General features: G+C 45.6%; 1 protein-coding gene across 4 annotated transcripts in view; it reads right to left on the bottom strand.

The window, feature by feature from the left end:
* Positions 1 to 26,098, bottom strand: part of ripor1 (RHO family interacting cell polarization regulator 1) — a 50,581-nt gene that overhangs the window by 14,786 nt on the left and 9,697 nt on the right. Inside the window, exons 1-6 of one of the 4 annotated variants that reach the window (XM_035525487.1) lie at positions 24,070 to 24,588; positions 4,050 to 4,173; positions 1,065 to 1,217; positions 688 to 766; positions 430 to 453; positions 220 to 273 (exon numbers count right to left, since the gene is read on the bottom strand). In XM_035525487.1, coding sequence (XP_035381380.1) covers positions 220 to 273; positions 430 to 453; positions 688 to 766; positions 1,065 to 1,217; positions 4,050 to 4,147 — 408 coding nt within the window. In that variant the 5' untranslated portion in view covers positions 4,148 to 4,173; positions 24,070 to 24,588. Of the gene's footprint in view, positions 1 to 219; positions 274 to 429; positions 454 to 687; positions 767 to 1,064; positions 1,218 to 4,049; positions 4,174 to 10,539; positions 10,728 to 24,069; positions 24,589 to 26,098 lie in introns of those variants that run through there. The other 3 variants (XM_035525486.1, XM_035525489.1, XM_035525488.1) reach the window with 3 other exon arrangements.

Raw genomic sequence — 26,098 nt, 5'->3', positions numbered from 1 at the left:
CACACCTAAACCTGCCCCAGGCCACGTGACAATTCTGTGCGATATATATATACACCCACAGCCAAGAATCAGACGCAAGAATTGCTTGTGTGCAAGTGCGTAATCCCCTTGAAATTTCCCACACCCTATAAATTTCTGTACAAAGCACCTTCCCATATTACAGTTCAATAAGACAAGCAGAGTGGATATCAACTGCGTTATCCCTAGTGCGGTGCTTACCTTACTAAGGTGGAATTCTAACCGCCTCATAAACCTCTCGATCACCTTCACTTGCTGCAGAGAACAGATCACAGCAGTGTTTCATTACACATCTGTCATTCCCAGACGTAGGTGAAATGAATTAGAGACAGTTGTTGGTGAGGCATTGCATGGGCTTTTTTAAACAGAGCTAGTAAAAGCAGAATCTTAATAGCAGGAATAAAGACTCACCTTGTCCAGCTCATAAAGAAAACCCTGCAGACAAACAACAGAAAGAAAGAATTGAAAACAACAGCCATCAGCCAAAGAAAATTAGGTCATATGTATAAAAGCCCCCAGAGGTTTGGTCGGTTTTTGCACATCACATCACAGCTGCAAGCCTAGACGGACGCAGACCTCAAACCAGCATTCCCACTGTGGGATAGCGGGTGCACGCTGGTGACACTGCGGGCGGAGTGTGAGATCTTGCGAGATCTCTTTTTCTCTCACCAGGCGAGAGTTCCTCTTTGATTCCCTCATCTGTCGGTTCAGGCTGTCCAGCTCCAGTTGATGGACCTGCAGGTAAGACCTGGAAGCACAGACACGAGCCGTTAAACAGCCATCAAAGGCTGAACCTCTTACCAGTAGCCATTATAGAAGTCTTGGGAATTCTGAGCTGGGATATTTAAAATCATACAGTCACATGCTAGGGCACCATTTTGCTTATCGGGTCTACTCACATAGACTTCTGCAAGGGTGCACACTGGAATGTGCACTGGGACTGTTTACTAAACAGCATGCAAGTGGACTTTAAACTATGTCTTAGTTTAGCACATGCATGTCTAAATACTCTAAATAGGTGAAATATGTAGTGTAGGTGTACTCACTGTAGTCCTCTCTTCAGGGCTTCATAAACCTCATCCAGCCTTTCAGGCTGGGGTACCTTCGGAGGAGGTGACTTTGCAGAGTGCGCGAACATCCTGCTTCCTCTAGAGGAACTCTTCCTCACACACACAGGGGTACTGAACACTGAGAGGCTCCTGAACCAAACACACAAGCGCACACATTCGCACTTATAAAACAGTTCTCAGAAAACTATAGTTCTTACAAAATTCTACTCCCACATGCGTGTTCACAGGTGGTGTCTGGAGGCTTAGAGATTACACACAGAGATGTAAGCAATGATCACCACTAATGAAAGCTGACTGAGCATGAAATGAACTTGTTGCAAACCCCTGGCAGTTTTAAAACAGATGGACAAGCATGGACCAACACCCATTTTGCTTCTCTTCATCTCACTTCCTCTTTTCTTTAGTTCTAAAACTTTAGTTCTTAAAAAATCCACCAGTGCACCCACCCGCCCCCAATGTTTGTATATATGGGTATGACTGGATGCACAGAGGCTGTCACCAAAATAGCAGATACACTGCCTGGTCAAAAAAAGGTCACACACACTAATATTTCATTGGACCGCCTTTAGCTTTGATTATGGCACGCATTCGCTACGGCATCGTTTCCACAAGCTTCTGCAATGGCAACATTTATTTTTGTCCAGAGTTGCATTAATTTTTCCCCAAGATCTTGTATTGATGATGGGAGACTTGGACCACTGCGAAAAGTCTTCTCCAGCACATCCCAAAGATTCTCAATGGGGTTCAGGTCTGGACTCCGTGGTGGCCAATCCATGTGTGAAAAGGATGTCTCATGCTCCCCGAACCATTCTTTCACAATTTGAGTCAGATGAATCCTGGCATCGTCATCTTGGAATATGCCCGTGCCACCAGGGAAGAAACAAATCCAGTGATGGAATAACCTGGTCGTTTAGTATATTCAGGTAGTCAGCTGACCTCATTCTTTGGGCACATAACATTGCTGAACCTAGACCTGACCAACTACAGCAACCCCAGATCATTGCACTGCCCCCACAGGCTTGTATGGTAGGCACTAGGCATGATGGGTGCATCACTTCAGCTGCCTCTCTTCTTACCCTGATGTGTCCTTCACTCTGGAATAGGGTAAATCTGGACACATCAGACCACATGACCTTCTTCCATGGCTCCAGAGTCCAATCTTTATGCTCCCTAGCAATCTGAAGCCTAAGCCTCACTGACAAGTGGTTTTCTTAAGGCTACACAGCTGTTTAGTCCCAGTCCCTTGAGTTCCCTACACATTGTGCATGAGGAAATGCTCTTACTTTCACTATTAAACATATCCCTGAGTTCTACCATTGTTTTTCTACGATTTGATTTCACCACACGTTGAAGTGATGGCCAATCACGATCATGCTAGATTTTTTTTCTGATCACATTATTTCCTTGAAGATGTTTCCCCACTGTCCTTCCACTTTTTAATAATGCATTGGACAGTTCTTAACCAGATTTTAGTAGTTTGAGCAATCTCCTTAGATGTTTTCTCTGCTTGATGCATGCCAATAATTTGACCCTCCTGAAACAGATTAACATCTTTTCCACAACCACAGGCTGTGTCTTTCGACATGGTTGTTTAACAATTGAGGAGCTACTCACTGCATCAGTTAGGGTTAAATAATTTGTTGCCAGCTGAAACAATCACCCATGCAGTAATTATCCAATGGGAGGCTCGTACCCATTTGCTTAGTTAAATCCAGGTGGTGACCTTTTTTTTGGCCAGGGAGTGTATAATCCCCCATGCTAACCACACACACACACTCACACTCACTCACTCTTATACAACAAAGCCTGCAAAGTTAATATAAAGATACCTTCCCCCATTTTTTAGATATGAATTTTTGACTAGCTCTTCCCTCATCCTTTGTGCAGACACAGACACATTAATCAGTGAGGTAGTTCCATCACAGGCAACAAAAACATCCCTAATGAAGTCTGCATCCACAAAAACTCGCTGGTGAATCGACATGAAATGCAGCCCCTTCCCAAATGGCAGAGGAATTATACACAGGAATAATGAATATAGGTTTCTAAGCAGCATTCCAGCCAAGGTTCAGCTTTCAACATTTCACTACACATCCTGAAGAGCAGATCCACAGCAAGTGCTCTGTGCCAGGTGAGTTAGCAGGCCAGCGACTCAATGGTTTCAAATGAGGACTTGAGGACTGTTAAGAGGGCAGAAGACCAAACTAAAGTGCCAGTGAAAGGCCCTTAGCTATTCAACAGTAGCTGAGACTCCATCAGCCGCCTTCGTGGTGTGGATGTCACACACTGCACTGCCGATTTCGCTTGGCACATGCCTGTGACCACAGGGAGACCATGTTTCTGCAGTTTACCAAAAGTTACTAATGGCTGATATTGAGATTCTGAAATTTGAAATACTGAGCTTAGTCTCCTGGAAGCTGGACATTCCAGTGTTGGTATTCAGGGAGTAAGAAGCATCTATTAGATGTAATAAGAGAACCAACATTTCTATCTTGATTTTTCTCCGTTTTATAACAAGGAGGGCGTGAGGTTACTTCCTCCACCAACTGCTGAAACGCAAGGTTGCAGGAGGTCAGGAGGTCAGCTCGTGGGGAGAGCAGGACTGAAGAGGAAATGCACAGGACTTCACAGGACATCCCGTCAGATGTCTCCTCTCATCCTCTCAGCACAAATGTGCTGGACACTCGAAAAGTTATACAAGTGTGCGTGAGTTCAGAAAGCGACTTCTGTGTTGGATGTGTACGCTTCTTGCTGTCCTTAATGATATAACAACTCTTTACATTTATGACAGATGCGTGTGTGTGTGTGTGTGTGTGTGAGAGGATTCATCTGTAGGGCTTGTAGGAGTTGTGTCTGGTGTGTGTGTGTACTGACCTGTAGGACATCTTACAGGAGTTGACAAACATGATGGACAGTGTATGCATGTCTGCGAGTATGCGTTTGTGTGTCCATCTATCGCACCTGTAAGGCTTGTCGTAGGAGTTGATGCCGGCAAAGCTCTGGCTCCTACTGACGGCCCTGACGAGGACTCGGTGCGTGGGCCGCGCAGACAGCGACATGGTGGACACCGCTCTGGAGGGACTCCCTGTAGACCCGCAGGACAAGCAAGGACGTTAGAGGTTGGAGAAAAGGGAAGGAACTTGAGACAAAGGCACAACATGACTTGGCCAAATGGTCAAGGAGCTAAAACAAGCCATCAGACCACATTGATAAAGATCTTTCAGAATTCAGGGCAGTTTATGAAGATTGTTTTCCTACCACTCTGAGGGTAAAAGCCCATAATTTACTTCATTTATTTTCAGGAATATAGTTATTACATTTTATTACGGGCCCCATTGCACCATAAGCTTATCAAAGAGACACTGGGGAACATTTCTTGATAGTATATCTAAAGATAAGTAGAACTCCACAGCCTGCAAGTACAAACAGGAGTTGTTTAACATCAAAGTGATTTTAAAGGGACCTGTCGGGTGGGTTTCCTGCCTGGTGCTTTAGATGCACATCTACTGTGCTTCCCTGTTTATCCTTTCATCTGCATATTTCTCTTCCCATATTCCTCCTCCAGCCTACCACTGGGAAAACACCCAAGACATCACCAAGACCACACTTCTCACTTGGATTGTAAACCTGGAGCAGATGTCTTTGTGAACATCTACCAGAGGTACATGAGTCAAACTGTATTCGGAACATTGACAGTTTAAAACAGGAGGTCCTCGCACTGAAACCGCACTTGTAAACAAGCAAAAAAATAATAATTTTTTTCTTGACAACACTCCAATACAGACAAAGCTCTGCGGGTTCAGGAGCGTCCCTGGGCGAGGTTCTGGAGAGAGCTCGGTGGAAGGCTGCTTCCACCATGGAAACAATGACCCACCGGTGGCTCAGGAAGCCCGTGCAGACTCATTCAGACCGACTGAGGAACATCCTGAACACCACCCTGGTGAGCCCTCATTCCTAAGCGCTGAGACAGGGAAGCCTGGGAGAGCCGCTGCCACTGACAGCGCCCAGCCTTTCCTAGTCCGGTCAAACCGTCAAGGTTCCCGGCCTGTCTGCCTCCGTCTCTAATCGGCAGCCAATCTCTGGAGGCCTTCTGGAGCCTCTGGCTCTTCATTGTCACACGCAGACTCTTGAAACAATACTCGCTCACAGTGAAGAAGGCACAGTCACCAAAGAAGGCTTGTGCCAAGGACAGGAACCCAAACCCAGACTAGAACTAACCGACCGAGGCCATGGCCAACACAGTTCCAAGACTGAGCCAGGGCTGACAAAGAAGGAGCTCTCCATCATCTAGACTCTCCCATTACTATTGAAATGCTTGCTACAGAGAAAGTGAGACCAGTGAACGGAGACGCATACAATCCGAGCCAATTCTGTGCCAGGCTACAGAAAAGGTACTTGGGATAAACTCTGTACTAGCTCAGCTTAACCAGACATACAGCTATACTGCAATATTAGACTTCAATACTAATCTCACAGAAGGCGGTAATATGGAAGTGAGCCCACTAACAACTTTTTACTGTGCCGTGTGACCGGTCTCACACATCACAGTTGTGTCCCGTGGGTGTTTTCATGCCTCACAGTATTAATATGAAAATAATTTTGGTTAAAATAACAACATAGATCAATCTCACGGCACATAATATGAACAAACCGAAATATTTTTGCCCATATCGCGTAGCCCTTATCTATACAACAAGCTATTTGATATGAGTAGCATAACAATTTTGTATCAGTGTCTTATACCCATAAGCGGTTTACAACAAAACACTTTAATGCTGGTCATTTGAAACGGAGGTCAGTATCCCCCTAGTCAGACGCCTTCCCACAAGAGCTGTTCTTGTCACGTGACCATTCAGCCAACTCTTTTCCATCTTCTCTCGCTCTGCTCTGCGACACAAAGCTTTTACTGACGCTCAGCCACTTCCAGTGCAACAGCTTCGAACGACATCACTCGGCACTACAGCCGAGGAGGCCAGGAGGAGCGCGAACACGAGAGGAGATTCCGTCCAGGGCCAATTCCCAGGACCTCTTCTTATTGCTCGTTTAGACCAAGACAAAAGCCGCCTCCTCCAGCAAGTGCTTTAGAGACACATCACAGGGTTTACGCGAATTTCATCAGTGTCACGCTAGGTTCCCTTTTTCTGTAGTGTGGGGCGGTGTTTGGGCTGGTAGTAGTTTCAGTATTTTGATCAATAGAGAGGCAAGTCCTTAGAAACAGGCGCATCATTGGGGCTGGGGAAGAAAGTCAGAGTTTATTTTAGACCCAAGGAAGTAGCAACAGGAAACTGAGTGGGCCCTGCATCTACCACTTCATCAAAAGTTCAACATTCTGGCCTGGTGAGCCACGCCACAGCTCACCAGGCCAGAGCGAGTCTCTGAACAAGCTGCACTGACCGCAACCTTTCAGGCAGTAACGGCAGGACGGACAGGTGACCTCGCTCTGTGCGCATGTCCACACACAGAGGCCTTCAGCTGAGAAGGGAGGGCACCAATCCTTCCTCTCCAGACGAGGTTCCAGTGTGGGAAAAAAATCTTTATTCCTGACTGTGAACTACAGTAACTTTGGTTCCTAATTCAAAGCACAAGTGGATGCTTCTAAATGTTTTAAGCAGAAGGGTGGAATATTAATATAAAAGGTTGAAAAATAAGTGCTTTATTAGCTGAAATATCTAAATTGTCCAAGTATCTAAAAGCCAGAAATATTGAAATATAAATATATTTGGAATGGAAAAGGTGAGAAAGGGCAATACATTTTTAATGGAATATTCTGATTTAATTAAATAAATCGGAATAAAATGTTTATTATTGACGTCTCTGTTTAGGAAAAACTAGGAAAAAAGATCATTTGCAACAGGACAACAGACTAAAAGTTAACAAGATCTGCAAAACATACAAACATGAAAATCAAGGTTTTGCCAGCTCTTATGGTGGTGGGAACCACAAACAACCACTTTAATCCAGAGCATCAAAAGGAACGTCAGAGAATAAAAAGACATAACACGCACCTCATTTACATGCGTGTGCGCATGCGCACACACACACACACACACACACACACACACACACACACTCACACACATATACACACACACGCGCACACGCACACGCGCACACGCACACGCGCACACGCACACGCACACGCGCACACGCGCACACACACGCGCACACGCACGCGCGCACGCACACACACACACACACACACACACACACACACACACACACACACACACACACACACCCTTAGCAGCATCCCCTTCCTCTTTCTTTTCCTGGGGTAGACACACTAGAGACATAACACATTAGCTTTCATCACTGCAGTGTCTCTGAGGTTTGAGCCTCTGTTTAGGTCCTGCCCACCTGCCAAATACAATCGCCCCTCCAGAAACTTCCATGGGGAAAAATAAGCCTCGGCTCACGCAGCCCAGGCCCAGTGCCTTCCTGCCTGAGGAGTGTCACTCTGGGAACAATCAGCTCAGAACCTGGACTCGCTGAGAACCCTGGGTCATGGCCTAACTGGACAGTGCTCCCACACCTCCATGGCCTGCCACTGGTGTCGCTCATAACCGAGGTTGGAATGGCCAGGATGCTCCCAAGCCTCTGGACCTAGAACATCCTAGCTGTCTGGCTTCGTCCCCGGACCATTCAAAAACACCACCACCACCACCACCAACACAAGTGGGTTGGGTCACACCACAAACTGGCAGCAATAAGAGTGCCACACTGTCAAACAAACCACAAACTAATACATGACTAATACAGTTCTTCTCAAAACTGGTGCCCCTCTTGACCTCAGTTTAGTCCTCCATTTGCCCCTCTAACTCAGCCTTCCTAAGCGAGATCAGCCCTTTCCTGCTGATGTGCTGTAGTGCTCCATCAGTGCTTTTTCTGCACACACTTTCCTTTTACATGGCGAAAGCATGCGACATCCTCTCCAGATATCTCTTCAACTCCCATTAGCACAAAGAATTGACAGGATTTGTTTCTCCTGCGGTGTCTAGGCTATGCTTTTTTTTCTGGAGAATTTGTCCCTCACCTTGCTCTAAAACAAGTTTGGTGGATACTAGAGGACACCCCAGTGAGATTAGAGCACCTCCAATGAGCCTTGACCTCCAATGACCCCACACTTCTACTAAAGGTCGTCAGCGCTCAGTTTCCCCTTGCTTGTGTTCACCATGAGAGAAGTAAGCAGTATTAGACGATGCTTGTCTACCACCTCAACCAAGAATCGTAAATAAAATGTATGTATATAGTAAATGTAAATAATGGAAAACATGAAACACACTTCTATGAAAATTAATTATAGGTCTCGATAAGAAAAATGCACCTGCTACCCTCAAAAGACGACATACATCAGTAAACAGTATACTCTGTATACTTTGCCCTCTGAAGTAACATGTAGGAAATACCTTGTAATGATCTGAAAATCTGGGAAGGTGAATGGAATTAACCTCAGTTATGAAATGGGAGGGATTATTAATTCATAATCAAGTTGTCCAGGTTTACAGAGGTTAATGGGAAAACACCATGCCTTACACGGCACTCTCTTTCATCATGTTCAGAGGATAAAATTTAATAAAAGTGGTACGTGTGTTAGATATTGGACAAAGAAAACCCAAACTGTAACTCGAAATTCAGGAATTTGGCCTGAACAGTGATGCTTCAAAGACAATGATATGCGATATGCTGATACCAATGATATGTGATACCAGATATGCTGTGTGAAATCTGTGTCCAATACACAAAACGTGGCAGGACACCAAACTGCACTTAACCAACCCAGCATCCCAATCCAGGCGAAGATTTAAGAGTCTGGCTAAAGATTTGTGGGTGGCCTTCCTGTCTTAGTCGCTCCAGTAACTCCAGTTAAAAGTAAACAAAACTGTGCAGCTGGTCTGTTGGCTGATGAACTGATAACTACACGCTGAACTTAATTAAATGTCTTTGTAGCGCAACATGCATGTTTTCAACACCTTTCCTAGGGAACAACAATATTATTCTCTACGAGGAAATACAGACGTTTATGACCAATCAAGATAAGTGGGGAGTTGGTCCACATTAACCGGGACTAAATGATCATGATCAGTGGCACATTTCTGCTTAAGTACTATATCAGTTTCTGGCTGTTTTTATTTCTGGCTACGGTCATGTTATTTTCTGGGCTCCCTGTAACACTGTGCCACAAACATAGCCTGCATGGACGCACACGCACACCTGCCTTTTCCTCCATTTCCTGAGTCAAGCCCAAAAAGAAGAAACAAACTTAAGACCTTCCGTCTCCTTCCCTGTATCCCTGTTTCTCACCTCTTGGAGTAAGTCAACCAAAAGGAGCCCAACATTCTTTATATTTGGTGTGTGTGGATGTGTGTGTGTGTGTGTGTGTGTGTATTCTACAAACATGTCCACACTACCTGTTTTTGACACTCGAGGCTCTCTCTGTAGTGCCTCGGGCCAGGAGTGTCTTCCACAAGAGTGTGTTTCCGGCCTCTTCCACAGAAAGGTCGGGGTGAACCTGCGCTGCGGGCCTGGGGCAGCGCCCTGACCCTACTGACCTAGGTTTGCTCAGCTTAGCTGACCTTAAGGTGGCAGGCTCAACTGCTGATCTCAGCATGCCCCTTTCCAGGTGTATGGCAGCTCCCCCTGGCTGTGGCCGACATCTGAGGAACCTCATATCAGAGGCTTGTTTGCACCACCAAACACAGTAACACAGTGCCCAACACCACCACATTAATTAAACCTGGATAGGGGTTTATAATTACCAGTGTGCTGCTATGACTGACTGGGTCAAATTTCTTTGGTTTCACTTCCACATTCTGTATGACACCAAAATGGCACGGAGGTGTTCTGGCTCATCGGGTCTTCTGGGGAACATTCATAGCTTTGCCATTGTTTTTCTAAGGAAGCATATCCTAGCAAATATCCAACTGCTCCTCAGCTCTGTATCATTGTGGGAAGGAAACAGAGTTTCCCATTTTTCCTGTAGAGGGCTTTGCCCTCCTTTCTTTAGGGCAGGCCCCATCTAAACTTTCCCACAATATGGCAGAGTCATGAATCAGGACTCACACTAAGAAAGTGAGCATTACAGGGAGAGAAAACATGCAAAGGACATGGAAACATCCGAAGCTGGAGAGCACAAGAGATAACACAAGACTGATAGAGAAAACTGCAGGCATGACGAGCATCTTCCGCTGTAGGCACGGTCCTTAAAGACTAATAGCCAATATAATCAGGAAGAGGCAGACAAAACCGCAAATCCATAAACACATGAAGTAATGGAGATCAACCTCACCTACTCAGAGAACAAAACCTGAAGCAATAACAACGTTTACTTCAGATTTTACCGATTGCATTACTTTGAACAATACAGGAAAAAGTCATGTCTCACTGAAACAGCCAGTTACTGAAATCTCAGCTGTTGTTACGGACAAGAATGTTTAGCAGAGATAAAGAGTACCTCCATATCCACTGTACATGTTTGACAGGGGCTTCCTCCACACCAGACCGGAGCGAATCTTTGGTTGTTTCAGAGTCACCCCCTCAAAAACAACAGCGGTTTCACACAGAAATCAGACTTTTAGCTGTGGTGTCCTTATATCTCCCCTCATCCTCTCCACTGATACTCAAAGGTTAGAGTGGGAGGTTAGAGTGAGAGTGTGAGAGAGAGAGAGAGAGAGAGAGAGAGAGAGAGAGAGAGAGAGAGAGAGAGTGTGTGAGTGAGTGAGTGAGAGAGAGAGAGAGTGAGAGAGAGAGAGAGTGTGTGAGTGAGTGAGTGAGAGAGAGAGAGAGTGAGAGAGAGAGAGAGAGAGTGTGTGAGTGAGTGAGTGAGAGAGAGAGTGAGAGAGAGAGGGAGGGAGTGAGAGAGAGAGAGAGAGTGAGAGAGAGAGAGAGAGAGAGAGAGGGAGGGAGGGAGAGAGAGAGAGAGAGAGAGAGGGAGGGAGGGAGAGAGAGAGAGAGAGAGAGGGAGGGAGGGAGAGAGAGAGAGAGAGAGAGAGAGGGAGGGAGCGAGCGAGCATCCAAGCAGACACGCTGCCAGGAAAAGGGAGGGCGTTCCCCTCCTTGTAACCCTCCGCTCCTCCCCGAGTTTCCTGTGCAGCAGTCTTCCTGCCTGTCTCTCTCCCAGCAACAGTGCCTGCGCCCAGTTTCCGAATGATAAACCAGGAACGCCCACTCCGCAGAAGACCCCTCACCTCAAATTGTGAGGAGCTCAATGAGTCAGCGATGATGCTAATGTGGAACAGTTTTTCGTTCACGCTAGACCTGCCCAGGCAACAGCAACAACCAACTATACAACTCTGTGGATGCATTTCATGTGGTCTACCAAGTTTATTATTGAAGCCTCAGAAAAAATCTGGCAAGGGTTAAAAATGCATTATTTCCATCGTATTACTTTGTAATACTACTGTTTCTGTCTCTCTGGTGCACTTCACAGGACCATTTCTGTGGTACAGCTGCCGTTTATCTTAGAAACACTTCAGCACCTCCAATGCCAAGTACAGGATTCAATACCTGTCAATGCTTTGTCAGTGTTTGTACAATTCTGACTGTCCCGCTGCAACAATAAACCCACAGCCGAGCACTGCCCTGCCTCACATTACTGACAGGGCTCAAAACGACAACGCTACGTGTGGGTGTACAGCGCAGGAAAGCCACTCTGTTTACCAAAATATCAGACACAGTTTAGCTGTAAGCCCTTATCATTTTAATGTCCTTGACATGAAGGAAAACAATATTCTGGAATAGAGCTGAATGTTTGTGTGTGTGCGTGCTAAAACCATGTGTTTATCTGGTCATTACTGTAGCTTTCTTCCCTTTAACAGCAGATTAAGGGCTGAAGTCCCCTTTATACACAGGAGGTGACATTTTGATCAATGTTGCCAATTAGATACGGTGACAAACTTTCAGTCATATCACTGCTGCCACACAAACACAGGCACTCGTATGCGGGCATACCCCTTCTGCTTGTGTGTAGTCTGGGCACGGTACGCTCCACACAACAACTGGAGCACACCCTCTCCATATGCTCCCAACTGCCCATTTGACTGGGAGAGAACTAAAGCGAGGAGGAGCTGAGATTGGTGGTGGAGGGCAATGATTGGCTCTGGTCCTGACACGCCAGCTGTTGCGGCGATTAGCATTACATTACAACAAATAAGGCAGTCGCAGGCTGTGCTAGACCATTACTGGAGAAGCCGCCCCACCACCTGTCTGTCTGGGGTTTTGTCTACCTGTTTACAGCTGTGTTTGTCCACTTGTCTGGTTTGACAGACAGTCAAAATCAATAATCCTTGAACATAACCAGATCTACATATACAAACAATGCAGTTAATACACTTAAAACGCTTTATACAAACTCTTATACACCTATGTGTACACACACACCCCCAAACAAATACAAGTGGCTTCTCCTACAATGCCTCCATGTAAACTCCTTGAACTGGTTTTCCCACACCACACACACAATCATAAATGTGAGAGATTATTCTTCCAGGCCTCTCCTGATCAAAGCTGCCATCAGCAACAGGTATAGAAACGCTTCACCCAGCAGGATAGCAGGACAAAAGGAAAGATTCAGCTCATCGTGCAGCGTGTTCCTGCCCGATATGATGGAACGCGTGTGGAAGCAAACAAAAGCAACGTTTATCTTTAGAGCTGACGGCGACATCATTTCCTGCTCTCCGGCACTTTCTAAGCCACAAACTGCCGATGCACTAGCAGTGTTAGGGCACATGTGACTGCATTCACTGCAACCTCTGAACAACCTCTGAACCTCTGACAGCTCACCTTTCACAGTACAGGAGCTTAATAGTTTAATAGTTTAATAGTTCCGACGGCAAGCGTTCCAGTTGCATTTCCACACGAACGTGGTTTGGCACGGAACAGTCGGAACACAGGTTCCTCAGCACGCTGAGCTAACCACGCTGAGGGTTGCCGAACCGTTCGGCTGGGATAGCTCGGGATCGCTGAACGGTTCGGCAAGATCCGGGGTGTGCCTCTTTCTATTGAGGCTCTTCCTCTTCCTGCTTTCTGTCATCACCAGTCTTTGGCACTTGAATATGAACTGTGCTGTTTTGCATGCATGAAAAAATACACTACAAACAGTCTGACGAATTCTAAATTAACCCATCTTTTCAGATACACTTCCTAGTCCTGTTTTCCAGCAATATTTGTGGAAAAGGAAATCGGAAACAGTCTCAGGAGTGCAGAACGGCCCAATATAAGACTCTCTTCCTAAGGCCCTATGTGATCATACAGACCAAGACTACTCTGCAAAGCCTGGCTGCTCTGTGGGGCAGTTCAGGAAAGAGTTTATAGCATTATGAAGAATGCCAGAATAGATCTGTCAGCTGACTTAACTGTCAGACTGCCACGAGATTCCTGCAATGTGCTTCCGGGAAAAACACACACACACACACACACACACACACACACACACACACACACACACACACACACACACACACACACACACACACACACACACTCTTTCTTCCACACACATGGAAAGTGTTAGAGCGAAACCTCGAAGTGAAACCGTCCTGTATGGAAAATGCTTTCCTCAGACGCCTTCCACATGAACTTGAGCCATGAAGGGGAAAGCTGCCGCCAGAGGGATGGAGGACAGACCCGAAAGGAGAGTGCTGGAGATTTGGAAAATCAGAACAAGAGGTCTCCACCTTCGCCAGCAGCGGCTGTGTCTTCAACAGGACAGAGCGCTACTAGGGAGGATGGAGAGCTGCAGTGAACTCACAGACTACACCTGAACCTGAGCTGAACAGCGGTGCTAGCAAATGAGTGCCCCTCACTGCCTCCAACCCTGCTTATACCCTTAAGCTACTTCCATCGCTATTTTTGAATAACAACTTTTCCTCCTTTCCTCTACTTATTCCACTTCTAAGAAAAAGCTTTTGAGCAAACCTTTCAGCCCTCTTCGTGAGAGGAGACCTGTACCATCACCCAATCTGATTTATTTTATCCACTGAATGAATGCAAGCTCATCGTTAGGCAATCATATAGAGGGACTGACTAGCTCTCGCTAACTAGGGGACTATGGTGCAGACTTTAGAAGAAACAAACAGATTCTAAGCTTGGCTGACTCACACTCTTACAGGTGACTGATCTGAGAACAACCACATGCCATTTTTCCTCACCATCAAACATATTTAGTGTCAGACCAGTGTCGCGTTTTTTCTTCTTTAAACGCTACAATCAATGCTGAACAATCTTTTAAAAAACAATATTCTTACTACATGGGTTTAGCTCCATAGACCAGTATAATTGATTTATTTTAAAAAAGATAAGCGCAAACTGTGCTGATCATTGATTATTTATTTGTTGTTTGTTTGTTTTATCAGCCTTTTCAATTGTTGGCCGATATTTGGATATTGTAGCAGCAAAACTAATGGTCAACCAGTATGGATTATTTAAGAGCCAATGCAGATGCAGATATTTCGACAGCAGCACGACCGATGGGCAATATATAAAGGACAATATTACGACTGAGAAAATACAATTTAATTAACAACAATAATAAATGAGACATACAAAAAAACATTTCAACTGAATGAATGCCCACAGGAAATAAATTACAATGAGGGTGCATGAGAGTTATAGCACAGGGCTCTGAAGCATATTTTTGTGTTTGTTTAAGTTTGTTGACAGACTTGACAAGGCAAATAGCCAACAAAATCAAAAGCGTTCAACAAATGTAAAAAATTATAATTTTGTTTGCACAGCTTGCTCATATCATCTAACAAGTGACTAGATGTGACAATGTGATACAGAGGATATTCTATGTATGTGTGTGTGTAGATGTACACGCAGAGAAAGACACACCCACCCACACACACTGCATGTTAGCTAGAAACCCATAACGCTCATTCCCGAAAATACTGTTGGCAAGTTGATAACAATGATAGCATTCAGTCCTGTTAATGTAAGCCAACAAGTTAAATCTCCCATTAGCAAATACCACTGACTGAAACTAATGTTGAGTATCCAATTAAATACATTAAGCTTTGAAAAATAGAAATTAAATGTTTTACTGTTTTCTCTCAGCAGTTACATCCAGCACGGGCAGGCACTATTTCACAGCACCCACCGACATCTTGGCCAATTCGGCTAATGCCAATCATCTCAAAAGGGCATCAATCAGCCGGCCGATATATCAGTCAACCACGAAGCAAAACATTCAAAAACAGAATGCTTCTTTCATCAAGAACCAATGGGGAATTCACCACAAGAGCATTATTGCTCCAAACAGCCTCAATATCCCCATTCCCCAGGAGTAAACACCAGCTGTGGAATCACAGGGTACAACAGCAACTGCAATATTTAGATATTAAATGTTATATAATAATAATAATAATAATATATATAAATGACATAGCACTGTAATAATACAGACAGACAGACAGAGAGAGAGCGAGAGGGAGAGATTAGAATGGAGTGCAGGCTTTAAACCATCTCTTAATGAGCACATTAGCACTCCTGATTAACAGGCTTCCGGCAGCCTCTGGAGCCTGCCATCAGACTGATAAGAGTGAGTGAGCGAGTGAGCTAGAGCAAGAGACAGAGATAGAGAGAGACGGAGAAAGCCTGCTGGATCACCATCACCTCTTATTTACTGCCTCTGCATTCTGTGAGCATAAGCGTTTTTTCTCCTCTCCAATGTGGAGATTTATTTAAGCTCTCAATGACCTGTCCATATATTTAAAATTACAGGAGCCAAACTGCTGTCTATTATCTATTGTAGTAAAACTGCATACACTGTGCTTACAAATACATAAAGCTAATTTAGCAGAATAGGACAAGGAAGCTATCCTCACGCTCTCTGCGTACAGCCGCATATTCAACTGGAAGGAGTGCAAAGTTAAACTTTTACGATCTTGAAGGCCGAGGCAAGTTTTTAGGAGACGCCTCCTTCCCGTTGTCCTGTTTGACATTGACGCACACCGTCCACACTCTGAGCTGCAACAGTATAGGTCGGTAATGGCAACGCACATAGTCCGTCACGCCGCAAAGGACAGGAAAGCACACTTCTGCTCCTCAGAGCATGCATGGCCCCAGAGCACTGACCCTGCGCACTCTGGCTCCTGGACCACACGGACCCAAGGTTTCTTGTCTCGGCTGGTCACTAAGAGGTGCAAGTGTCACTTGATATGACAGCAGAAGAGCATGCTGTGGCAGGACACACACACACAGTTATCAGACACTCCCCACTATCACTGCACGTTAATCTGTGTCTCCACCTAAACATTAAGTCAAGTAACCACAACAAAACGGCAATCTCATTTAGTTCCTTATATAGATCCTCAACTTAATGACCCTAAAAAACTCAAAACTTTGCTACCTATCTCATGCTGGGGTCTGTCTCAGGTTGCAGGGAGGGTGTGAGGCATGTTCCAGCATGTCCTGTGGCCATTCTCAATGCCCTCTGTAGCTGCGCCACAGCTCTGCATCAATAGCAATGCTAATGACGCAGCTCCAGGGATGAGGGCTAGCAGAGCAACCCAGAACAGTCACATTCTGAAGTACGCAAGACACACGCTTGGAATACACACAGGAGAATCCCAGAACCCCTGTTTATGTGTCTGCTTAAACATGTCTTGAAGAGTAACTGCAGAACTTTGGGGAGACAAAATCCCAGCATACACAGCATGGAGCTGGATGACATTTTACAGTGCCATCACCATCCAGAGCTCCTCTTATATGCTGTGATCGGCGTGCAGCACATGTGACTCGAATCGTTTTCCTGCCTCTGACCTCTTCCATAAAGGTCACTGGTTTAAAGACATCTGTGACCTTATGAGGACACTATAAGACCCAGCAGCGATACAGCAAGTTCTGTGCACTGACAAAAATGAATAAGGCTTTTCTAAATTTAACCAAGCCCATTTCAGGCCCTGGCTTTGCAAGGCTAATTTCAGAAATCTGATTTCTGGGCACTTCAGGTAGCGCGCACATTTTAGTTTGCGATTAGCACAATTTAAGCGTGTCAACTGACTATTTAGATGCACAAGTGCCGTGTTGCTAGGGAGAACTCATTCATATTCACAGCATCCCACAGGAGCGAATACAAGTGGCTGAGTTTTCCTGCCTTTTCTTCCCCCTGCCCTTTGTTTCTTCTCATTCCCTTTCCATAAACAAGAGCTGGTCATCTTGGAGCCAGGAGGCTGAAAACCAGCACTGCGGCTGGAGATGGACCAGACAGGGAAACCTGCACTTCCAACTTTATTGCCATACTTCAGTTATTTCAAGGCAACTGCCGATACCGCCATCATAGGAATTAAGGGCTTTTATTATTATTATTATTATTATTAAAGCCTGGTTGAGCCCAGAAGCCTGCAGGGGTGCAGACTTATTCATTCTGTGAATAAGAAGGATTATTCACTCCCTGGTTGTTGTGTGTAGGAAGGCAGAGTTCCAGTCAATGGAACATTTTCAAGCCCTGTGTGTGTGTGTGTGTATGCGTGTGTGTGTGTACACAAGTTAAGGAACGGGACTGGTCACACTGCAGAAAACCGAGGCCCAGTCACGGACTATAGGAACAGAACGATGAGCATGGGAGTAGGAACGTGGCACCCAAAAATATCTGGCAAATCCCACGTCTCATTTAGGACAACACACAGAGGCAAAAGAATAAGATGTAACCACAGCACAGTTCATAAGAACTTAGCTCTTATGAATATCACTTTAGGCAATCATGTAATGTCATTAAAATGACAAATTCAAGTTAAAATATTTTCACTAACTGTCCTTACAATTTAATCTGGATCTTAAACAGTTCCAGTGAAAATCTTGAGATCACTTGAGGCTACCATAAATAATGTGTAAAAACAAAACAAAACACTACATACAATTAGCAGTTCTTGCCATCAACAGGAAACACACGCAACCTCTATGACAATCTACGAACAAACAGTTCCTAGGACAGATCAGCTGGAGGAAGTGGCACTTTTCTGTTGATCCATTAAGTGGAGGCTCCTTCTGTACCTTCAAGCTGTTGGAAAGTCCAGAAACTGACACTGCCCGGAAGACTTGCACTGTGTGTGAAGCGACTGCTAACTGTTTGCCTGTGCTAGCAAGGGCCCAGACACCACAGACAATCACAGAAGCTGAGTAGGCAGAACCGCAAGGTGCTGATCTCACACAGAGGGGGACGTACTGGTGGCAAAGTGGGTCCATACAGTCAAAGTACGTGGATGGCTTTGCTGTACCCAGTGAGCTCAGGAATACGTAGATGATCCCTGCAGTTATGTTTCACGTTCGAATCCCAGCTCAACCATGTGTTGCTGCCTTCTGTGACCACAAAGATGTTGCATAATAGTATACACTCCAGTGGAGTGTGTCTTTAATATTCTCTTTAGAATGTGCTTATTTAGCATCTGTGTTACCCCAAGGGCCTTACTGAAAAAAGGGACTCTAAAAAAAACACAATAAATTAACAAATGTAATAAATAAAAAATGCAATCCAAGGTGATGAATAGTGTAACTATGGGGCCCAATGGTACATAGCACACTCTGGTCTCCTGTTACTACGCATGGCTGGCTGCTATAATCTGATTATAATCTGATGTGTGCAGGCTAGCGAGATGCTGTAGACCTGCCAAAACATGCAGCCCTCCGTCTGTGCATCCTGAAAGGCAACCACATCAGACGTTAAGAAACCACATGGTGCTGACAGGACTCCTTTTGTGGCTGGGGAGAAAGGGGTCAGGTGGGAGGGAGGCTAGTTGATGACAGCATGACTCGCGTCAGATACACCTGGACGGCCGTGGCGATCACGAACAAACTGACCAGGAACTGCCATGCTAGCGCAGAAACAAAGCCAAGGCTTCAACCACATGTGAGCCATTAACGACCACCTATGCTTAGTCAGATGGCCATTGGTAGTGTTACAAAGGTCAGTATGACTTCAGCATCACAATGTCAAATATATAACCATGTTAGAGATGTATTTTCTGTGTTGGCTTTTTGTTTTGCCACATGATCTGTTGTGTATGTATATATATATATATATATATATTATGCTGAATGGGAGTTGTAGAATGATTAAAGATGTCCCATGACAGTGTAATAAATAGATGTGCAGTTTGTGAGTACCATTGCACTGCGGATTTAGCAGGAGACTTGGTGTTGCCTCTGAGTGTGCGCGTGTTTGTGTCCCTGGGCGAGTGAGTCACACAGCGCACTCTCTCCAGCTCTGACTCCATAATAACACACCAGCCAGTCAGAGGGTAATGACACGCTACAGAAATACACTGCAGTGTGACACACCGGACACAACAGAGCGCCTACCCAGGAATTATACAAAGCTACACAGCAATGTACATGTGCGCATAGATGCACAAAAGCACGCACGCACGCACACACACACACACACACACACACACACACACACACACACACACACACACACACACACACACACACACACACACACACACACAGACAGACAGATGACAACCAGCCTTTGCGCTTCAGAAATGCAGACAGTCACGCGCTTAATGATAGGCTGCCTGTCGCTGCCGAGGTAGCAATTTAACCAGGGCAGAAGCGCAGCCCCGAGCGCTGGTTCAGAGATCCGGGTCACGGAGTCAGCAGCAGGCAGAAGACAAGCCACCTGCATGCGGCCTTCTTGCCTCCCCATAACGAGGTCGCCACACATGGTCTCATGCCGCCCCGGGCCACTGCGACTTCACTGCCTTCCCAGCGAGGCGGCGCTGTCTCAAAAGGAGCAGTGCTAACGGGGAAGGGATACTGGGCAGAGAGCTGACAAACGGACCCGAGCAGCAGGTCGTTCTGGCCGACAGAATTAAAAAAGTGGGACCAATTCCGAAGCCAGGAAGTCTTCAAAGAGAGGCAGAGGCCGATTTCACAGCAGCGACTTTTAAGTCCATTCTTGCAGATCTTCCAGAGAAGAAAGAGGAAATGGACATGAGGTCATAGGTCCAGGGTAGCAGTGAGGCCAAATAAACATGGAAGCCGTTTGATGGAGCAGTGTCTGTCTTTCTTACGTTCACAGTTAATTATGGACAATATGGATTAAGTGTTCATTCTAGTCTTGATATAGAACGTTTTACACTAACTAGTGATCAGCTCCCGCACATCAGCTGCCTGTCAGTACAGTGAGATACCATCTCACTCTAATTATGTCACCTTTCTGAAATACACCTTTACTGACAACAGAAGGGCATAGGGAGAACACCGCACATCCTTAGTGTCGCAAATGCCCAGACGCAGCAGGTTAGGTGTGACCGAGGCCGGCCTCGCTGCTGGGGCATTCATACGCCCGTTATAACCCACAGTCGTCATGGACTCCTCCACAAAGCTCTGTAATTCCAGCCCCTTCCTGTTTATCTTGGAGCTGGAACGGATACAGCAGGGCTGGGATTCCGCTAGGGAGGCCGAGAAGACGACGCACTGCATTCAGGGAAACAAAGCCTGGCCTTCTCTAGCTGGTAGTGGACAGCAGGTCTGGACTTGTGGACACAGGACACTGCAGCTGGGCATGTAGCTGGAACAGCCATACAAAGATAAGCAGCGAGACGAGAGAGGGAGTGTGAAAGAACCGTCCACTGCACCGATAACACTGTGTAACCAAACTTGTTAAAACAAAACTAAGAAGATGCTACAGTTACATTATGGAAATCAGAGTGGAAGAAACTCTGTATGTATGTGAGAAAGAAAGATAAAAAGGACAGTATGTTTTATTTAGCTGCCGTGACAGTGTAATGCAGGAAGTGACAAGAATCTCACAGGAAGCCATCAACCGCCAAAGTCCCTCAGGACTAGAAAGAAGGCATGTTGGGGGAAAAATGCCAGTCACGAGTTGCGAATTAGGCTATGTTCTTGGTGTGTGTGTGTGTGTGTGTGTGTGTGTGTGTGTGTGTGTGTGTGTGTGTGTGTGTGTGTGTGCGTGTGTGCATGCGCGCGCACATGTAGCCTTCAATGTTCTGGCTATTGTCTCATTATGGCTGCTCACAGACCAGCAGGCAGGTACTTGAGACAGATACAGTGAGACAGCTCCCCTCCTACGTGGCTCCAGACATTCTTGAGCTTGGACCCGTCTGACAGATTCATATCTATTCTTCCTCCATAGAAACAAGCCAGTCTATAAAAAGTTCATATTCCTCCACGATAACCGAAACCTGAGATACGCTGTAAACAAGCGCAATCCTATGAAGGCAAACGTTCCTGAGGAATTGAATGAGGAAGAGATCCACTATACTTTACAGTGCCACCAAGAACGCTAAGACTAGGGTAAACTCGTGGTCTTATGAGCTTAGACCCAAAATGACGAGACCCATATGTTAACATTACAGTGAGGTATGAGCACATCATTGGGAAGCCCCGAGGACAAGGCTGGTCTTTTTTGTGGACTCAGAAGCACCCAGAGGGGTCAGATGAGACTGGTTCTTCACGAGGACACCAAGAATATAAGAAGAAGGGAAATTGGGGGGGGGGGGGGGCAGAAATATCACGAAAAGAAAAAAAGTTGGAATGAACTTAAGACTATGGACACGTTGAGCCGACTATCGGCTGTCTGCCCGTATTCAATGCTGTGCATTCCGCTCCAGTGGTCCATGTCAGTGCTATTTCGAGCAATTCTGCATGTCGTATTGGCAGACAGCCATGGGGGACCGTTTTATGATTATGCTGTTCAGTCTAAATTTGTCTTCAAATAATAGTCATAAACCGCCTGAGGGTTTTTTTTTGTTGCACCGTGGCTTGATCTACTGAGGCAGTGTGCTAGGCCAACATTATATTTTGCTACAAGCAAAATAATTGTGATATCTAGAGACCAGGTGGAACATTTGTCCTCATTACCTTGACGCAACGATATGGAATTTTCTGGAAAGGAGGAGCTCAAGAAGACACTCAGAACTCAGTAGGCTCATTATCAGAAGTCTGTACCTTCGTGAACCTTCATTTTGAGTCATTTTCTTACGCGCGGAAAGAGAACATGCGTGAATATCTTTCAGCAGCTGTGGTCTGTTTGGTGTGTTCCAGTGTAAATACACATCAGTGACGAGGGCTGACGGAAGGCAACCATCAGTTGCGCAGTCAATGTCTGTTCTTCAGTGTCAGTCTGGTGTGTTCCTACCACAAAGGGAATCACTACCCGTGATGGGGGCGAACAGGACCAAACATATCCCCCAGGCTCAGAGTTACAGAGGAATACCCAGCCAGCTATCAGCAACTACACAATATCACACCACTTTCCCCGTCAATAATGTGATGCTACAGAAAATACCTATCTATTTAAATAGAGACAAACTCATAAGATTTTAGACTCATCCACTTCCTAATTAATATTTTATGTAATATGCGCAGGTTAAATACTTTAGCTGTACTGTGATGAGACAAATGTCTTCCATTAGCCAATCAATAGAGTGCCACTATAAATGGCTCTGTATTGCAATGGGTGTTTAATGAAATATCTTACCCAGCAAAATCAATAAGATTGCATTTATCCATCCTTTTATGGACAGTCCAAAATTGATGAGGCTATATATCCCTATCAGATGACAAGTGATCAGTAAGCTCTTACCAGCCCCGACCCAACGAACGGGCACGGTATACACGCAAAACAAAAATGTTCCCAGCAGGCTGTCCAGCCTGTAGGCCACAGACTAAATACATAAATACACAAACACACACAAACCTTTTTCTTAATCAAACTATTAGCCAGATCACGTCCCTTAATGACGGCTGGGCGGTGCACAAAGAGCAGACTGTGCGGCCTGCGGTTCCGCCTGACGGGCCGAGTGTGAAAAAGAACCGCTCCCACATTCTGCTCCACTAGGAGCAGACAGCTGGCGAAGGACCATGAAGCAACACGTCTGCTTCTCCTGCTCAGAAATAGAGAGCACATGTGCTACGTTGCAAAACAAGTGTCTGCCAAGCACATGGATGTGGAGCGACATTCGGGCCTTCTCTAGTTCTCCTTGGTGAGCATGTGGCCACAAAGAACAGCCTTAAACGCCGAATAGCGCCCTAGAAGTACTCAGACGTACTCTTCATAAGGGGGGTTCTGAGGGTCTGTGATTGCAAGAGACCTTTCCCCACACTAAATCTATTCCTAATTATTGCAAGGAATTTAATAAAGTTCATCATCCCTCATATGATCAACACTTTGTGAATGAATTACAAACAGACTATTCTCTTAACACGTAAGATTAAGACGTCTGTTTTATGATTATATTTCAGACGTGGTATCGTAAACAGTTAAATTACAAAAGCATGAATCCGCATTCCCTCGCATTAATCGGAAAAGGAGCCAACAGTGGGATTAGACTGCGGAGATTAGCGCCAGAGAATATTCGCAATTGAGCGTGCTAGCTGGTTTGGAGCAAATATCCGAAGGCAACGATTGCATTTGAAAACAATCCGATACTTTCTACAACGCCTCACATTACACTCACTGCATCATTTATCATTTAGTGCAATCTGTCATTCAAAACGCACCGATTTCCACTAAATCTGGACACGTTTAGGTTCTGGCACCGCTGACTTCGCAAACTATGCCATACGTGTTTAAAACTAATAGGGGAATGCCTCTTGACAGGACCTTCCCAAAGCTCCATTTCACGTCATTAATACATTTCTGTCATCCATTACAGATATCAAACAACGCTTTCTTTGTCATCTAGACGGAGACTGAGCCCTCCTCGTGCTAGCATTGCCAGTCCAGTGGAGCAGCACCCGTCTTGTGACCACGACAAAGCCATCAACGTTTAATACGAAACCAGCCCGGACAGATTAACAGAAACATTTGCAACCCTTTCGGATTTCTAAAGCATAATGGCTCATCCTGACCCGTTCTCCGCCAGCGTTTAAAATAGCCTCACGCAGTGTAGCGTACAAACTATTTACGAAGACAGTTTTTCCCCGGTAAATTCTAAGGCCCACGTTAAAACGGACACACCGTGACAAGCGCAGTTCATTTCTGTAGCCCAGAGTTTTATATCAAAACACCTACATGTCTGTCGCCAGTGGGGGTATTATCGGTGTAAATCCAAATCCCAAATCTTCGAATCCTTTCGGAGTGCGATATTTTCAGACAAAGGAAATGAGACGAGCTTTCGCACCGACCCAGAAGTACATAAAATGCATCCACTTCAGAAGGGAATTGCACGTTTGCCTTCCGTTTCGCTGACACTTTTTTTGCTGCTGTATGCGAAGCTGGGAGCTCTTCGCCGTCGTTATCTTTGGAGGGGTGTGGACAAACCCATGCAAATGCGCTCCCCACCACGTCCTCCTCTCAGTCTGCGCGGAAAGTAGCGGAGGAGGTGATTAGGAGGTTCAGGCAAACGCAATGGAAACTGCTACATAAAAAACACAAACAAACAAATAAAGAAAGAATTAAACAAAAACAAACAAACAAAAAACAACGGTCGCGTGGAATATTTTTTTGCTGAGCGCACGGGTGTCCTCCGTGGGTAGTACACTCGCGCACATGCACGCACAGAACTGCTCGGTACTTCGTGGGCCGCGTCCCTAACAGGCTGGGGGAAGGGAGGACGAGAGGACGTCTAAACCTCGTTTCCCTCTTTCGCAAGTGAAACTTGTTGCCCCGAAAAGAGCCATCAGCCTGCCGGATGACTTCTATTGATCTAAGACGCGTACAGCAGCTTTTCTGCCCCGGAGTGCCACATTCTAGCAAAATCACTGCTTAAGCGGTGCAGAATGTGACCGCTATTCATAGAACAGACGTTTAGTTCCCAGTATCTCCGTGTGCCACGGACAACTGAGTTCTCTTGGTAGCATGCAGTATCTCAAAGCATTCTTGGAAATAATGCACATGTATGGTAGTAAGCCAGTGGAACGAGTGGTCTGGATCCAATAGGGATGTGAGGATGTTCAGAGTAGGGTTATTAATTATTCTAGAGCAAAGACCTGCAGGTTATTCAACATAATGATCTCTGTGCTACCTTTCAAAGGTTTCAAAAGCAAACATTGAGCACGGCCATGGCAATCCCATTCAAAACAATACAACACAGTTTCACTGAATTTCTGCATTATGAAAGGTAGACTTCATGCGTGGCTGATCTTAATTGTTTACAGATGCAATAACGTGTTTTCATTGTGCAACTTTTTTGGTAAACAGCACAATTACAGAGGCTCTAAACTACAGTAAACAGAAAAAGGAACAGAGAACCAGTCTTGCTGACAAAGTTGGTTTGACCAAGGCACATGTCAGACAAACATGAAGAAGAGTAGGCACTCTGGGTCAGATGGACCAGCAGGAAATTAATTTCTCTCCAGGGATCAATAAATTTAATCTAATCTTATCTTACACTGAGGACTAACCTGTCTTTCTGGCATATGCTATAGCCACTTCTATTTTTCGTTTACACACCCACATACACACATGCACAATTGCTAGTGCAAAAGCATGAATACCTCATCTCCCAAGCCCTATTCAGCTGTTACTGCGGCAACCTTGCATGATGTCATTTGTTTGGAGGGTCGGTATGCCTGGCCGGCTGCAAGCATAAGATAGCACAACCCGCTGAGTGCTGAGATCAATAGAGCCCTGTCCCCATGCCACCCCCCCTCATCAACGCCACCGCATGCTCACCCTATTCAGAAGCGGCCAGCTTTTATTCCCCCATCTGAATTGTCCTGGTGCCCTCACACGAGTGTGCGGCACCCCGCCCCAGTAACCCCTCAGCGGGGCGCCTCTGGCACACTCTTCTTGGCATGCTCCGAGGAGAGCAGGAGGTATTCAGCAACGCTGAACTGATGTGCATGAGCATACACATGGACAAATAAACCTGACACATGTCCAGCCGACAGGGCAATACCCTCCAGCATTCATTCATCACCCCATATTCACTAGCACACAGGGAACACCTACAACTCACAAATGCATGAAAGATCCATTCAGACAGGGAAACGGACACAGTGGTGACAGACAGTAAGTGTAAGTGAAACCTAGGTTGGGGGCTGATTTGAAAGGTAATTCTAAAACATCGAATCTCTTAATGTCTTTGTCTAACTCATCC

Source organism: Electrophorus electricus, chromosome 4, assembly GCF_013358815.1.
Source record: "Electrophorus electricus isolate fEleEle1 chromosome 4, fEleEle1.pri, whole genome shotgun sequence".
NCBI classification, from domain to species: Eukaryota; Metazoa; Chordata; class Actinopteri; order Gymnotiformes; family Gymnotidae; genus Electrophorus; species Electrophorus electricus.
Note: the sequence above shows the minus strand (reverse complement) of the source record. Positions and strands in the feature narration are given on the sequence as shown.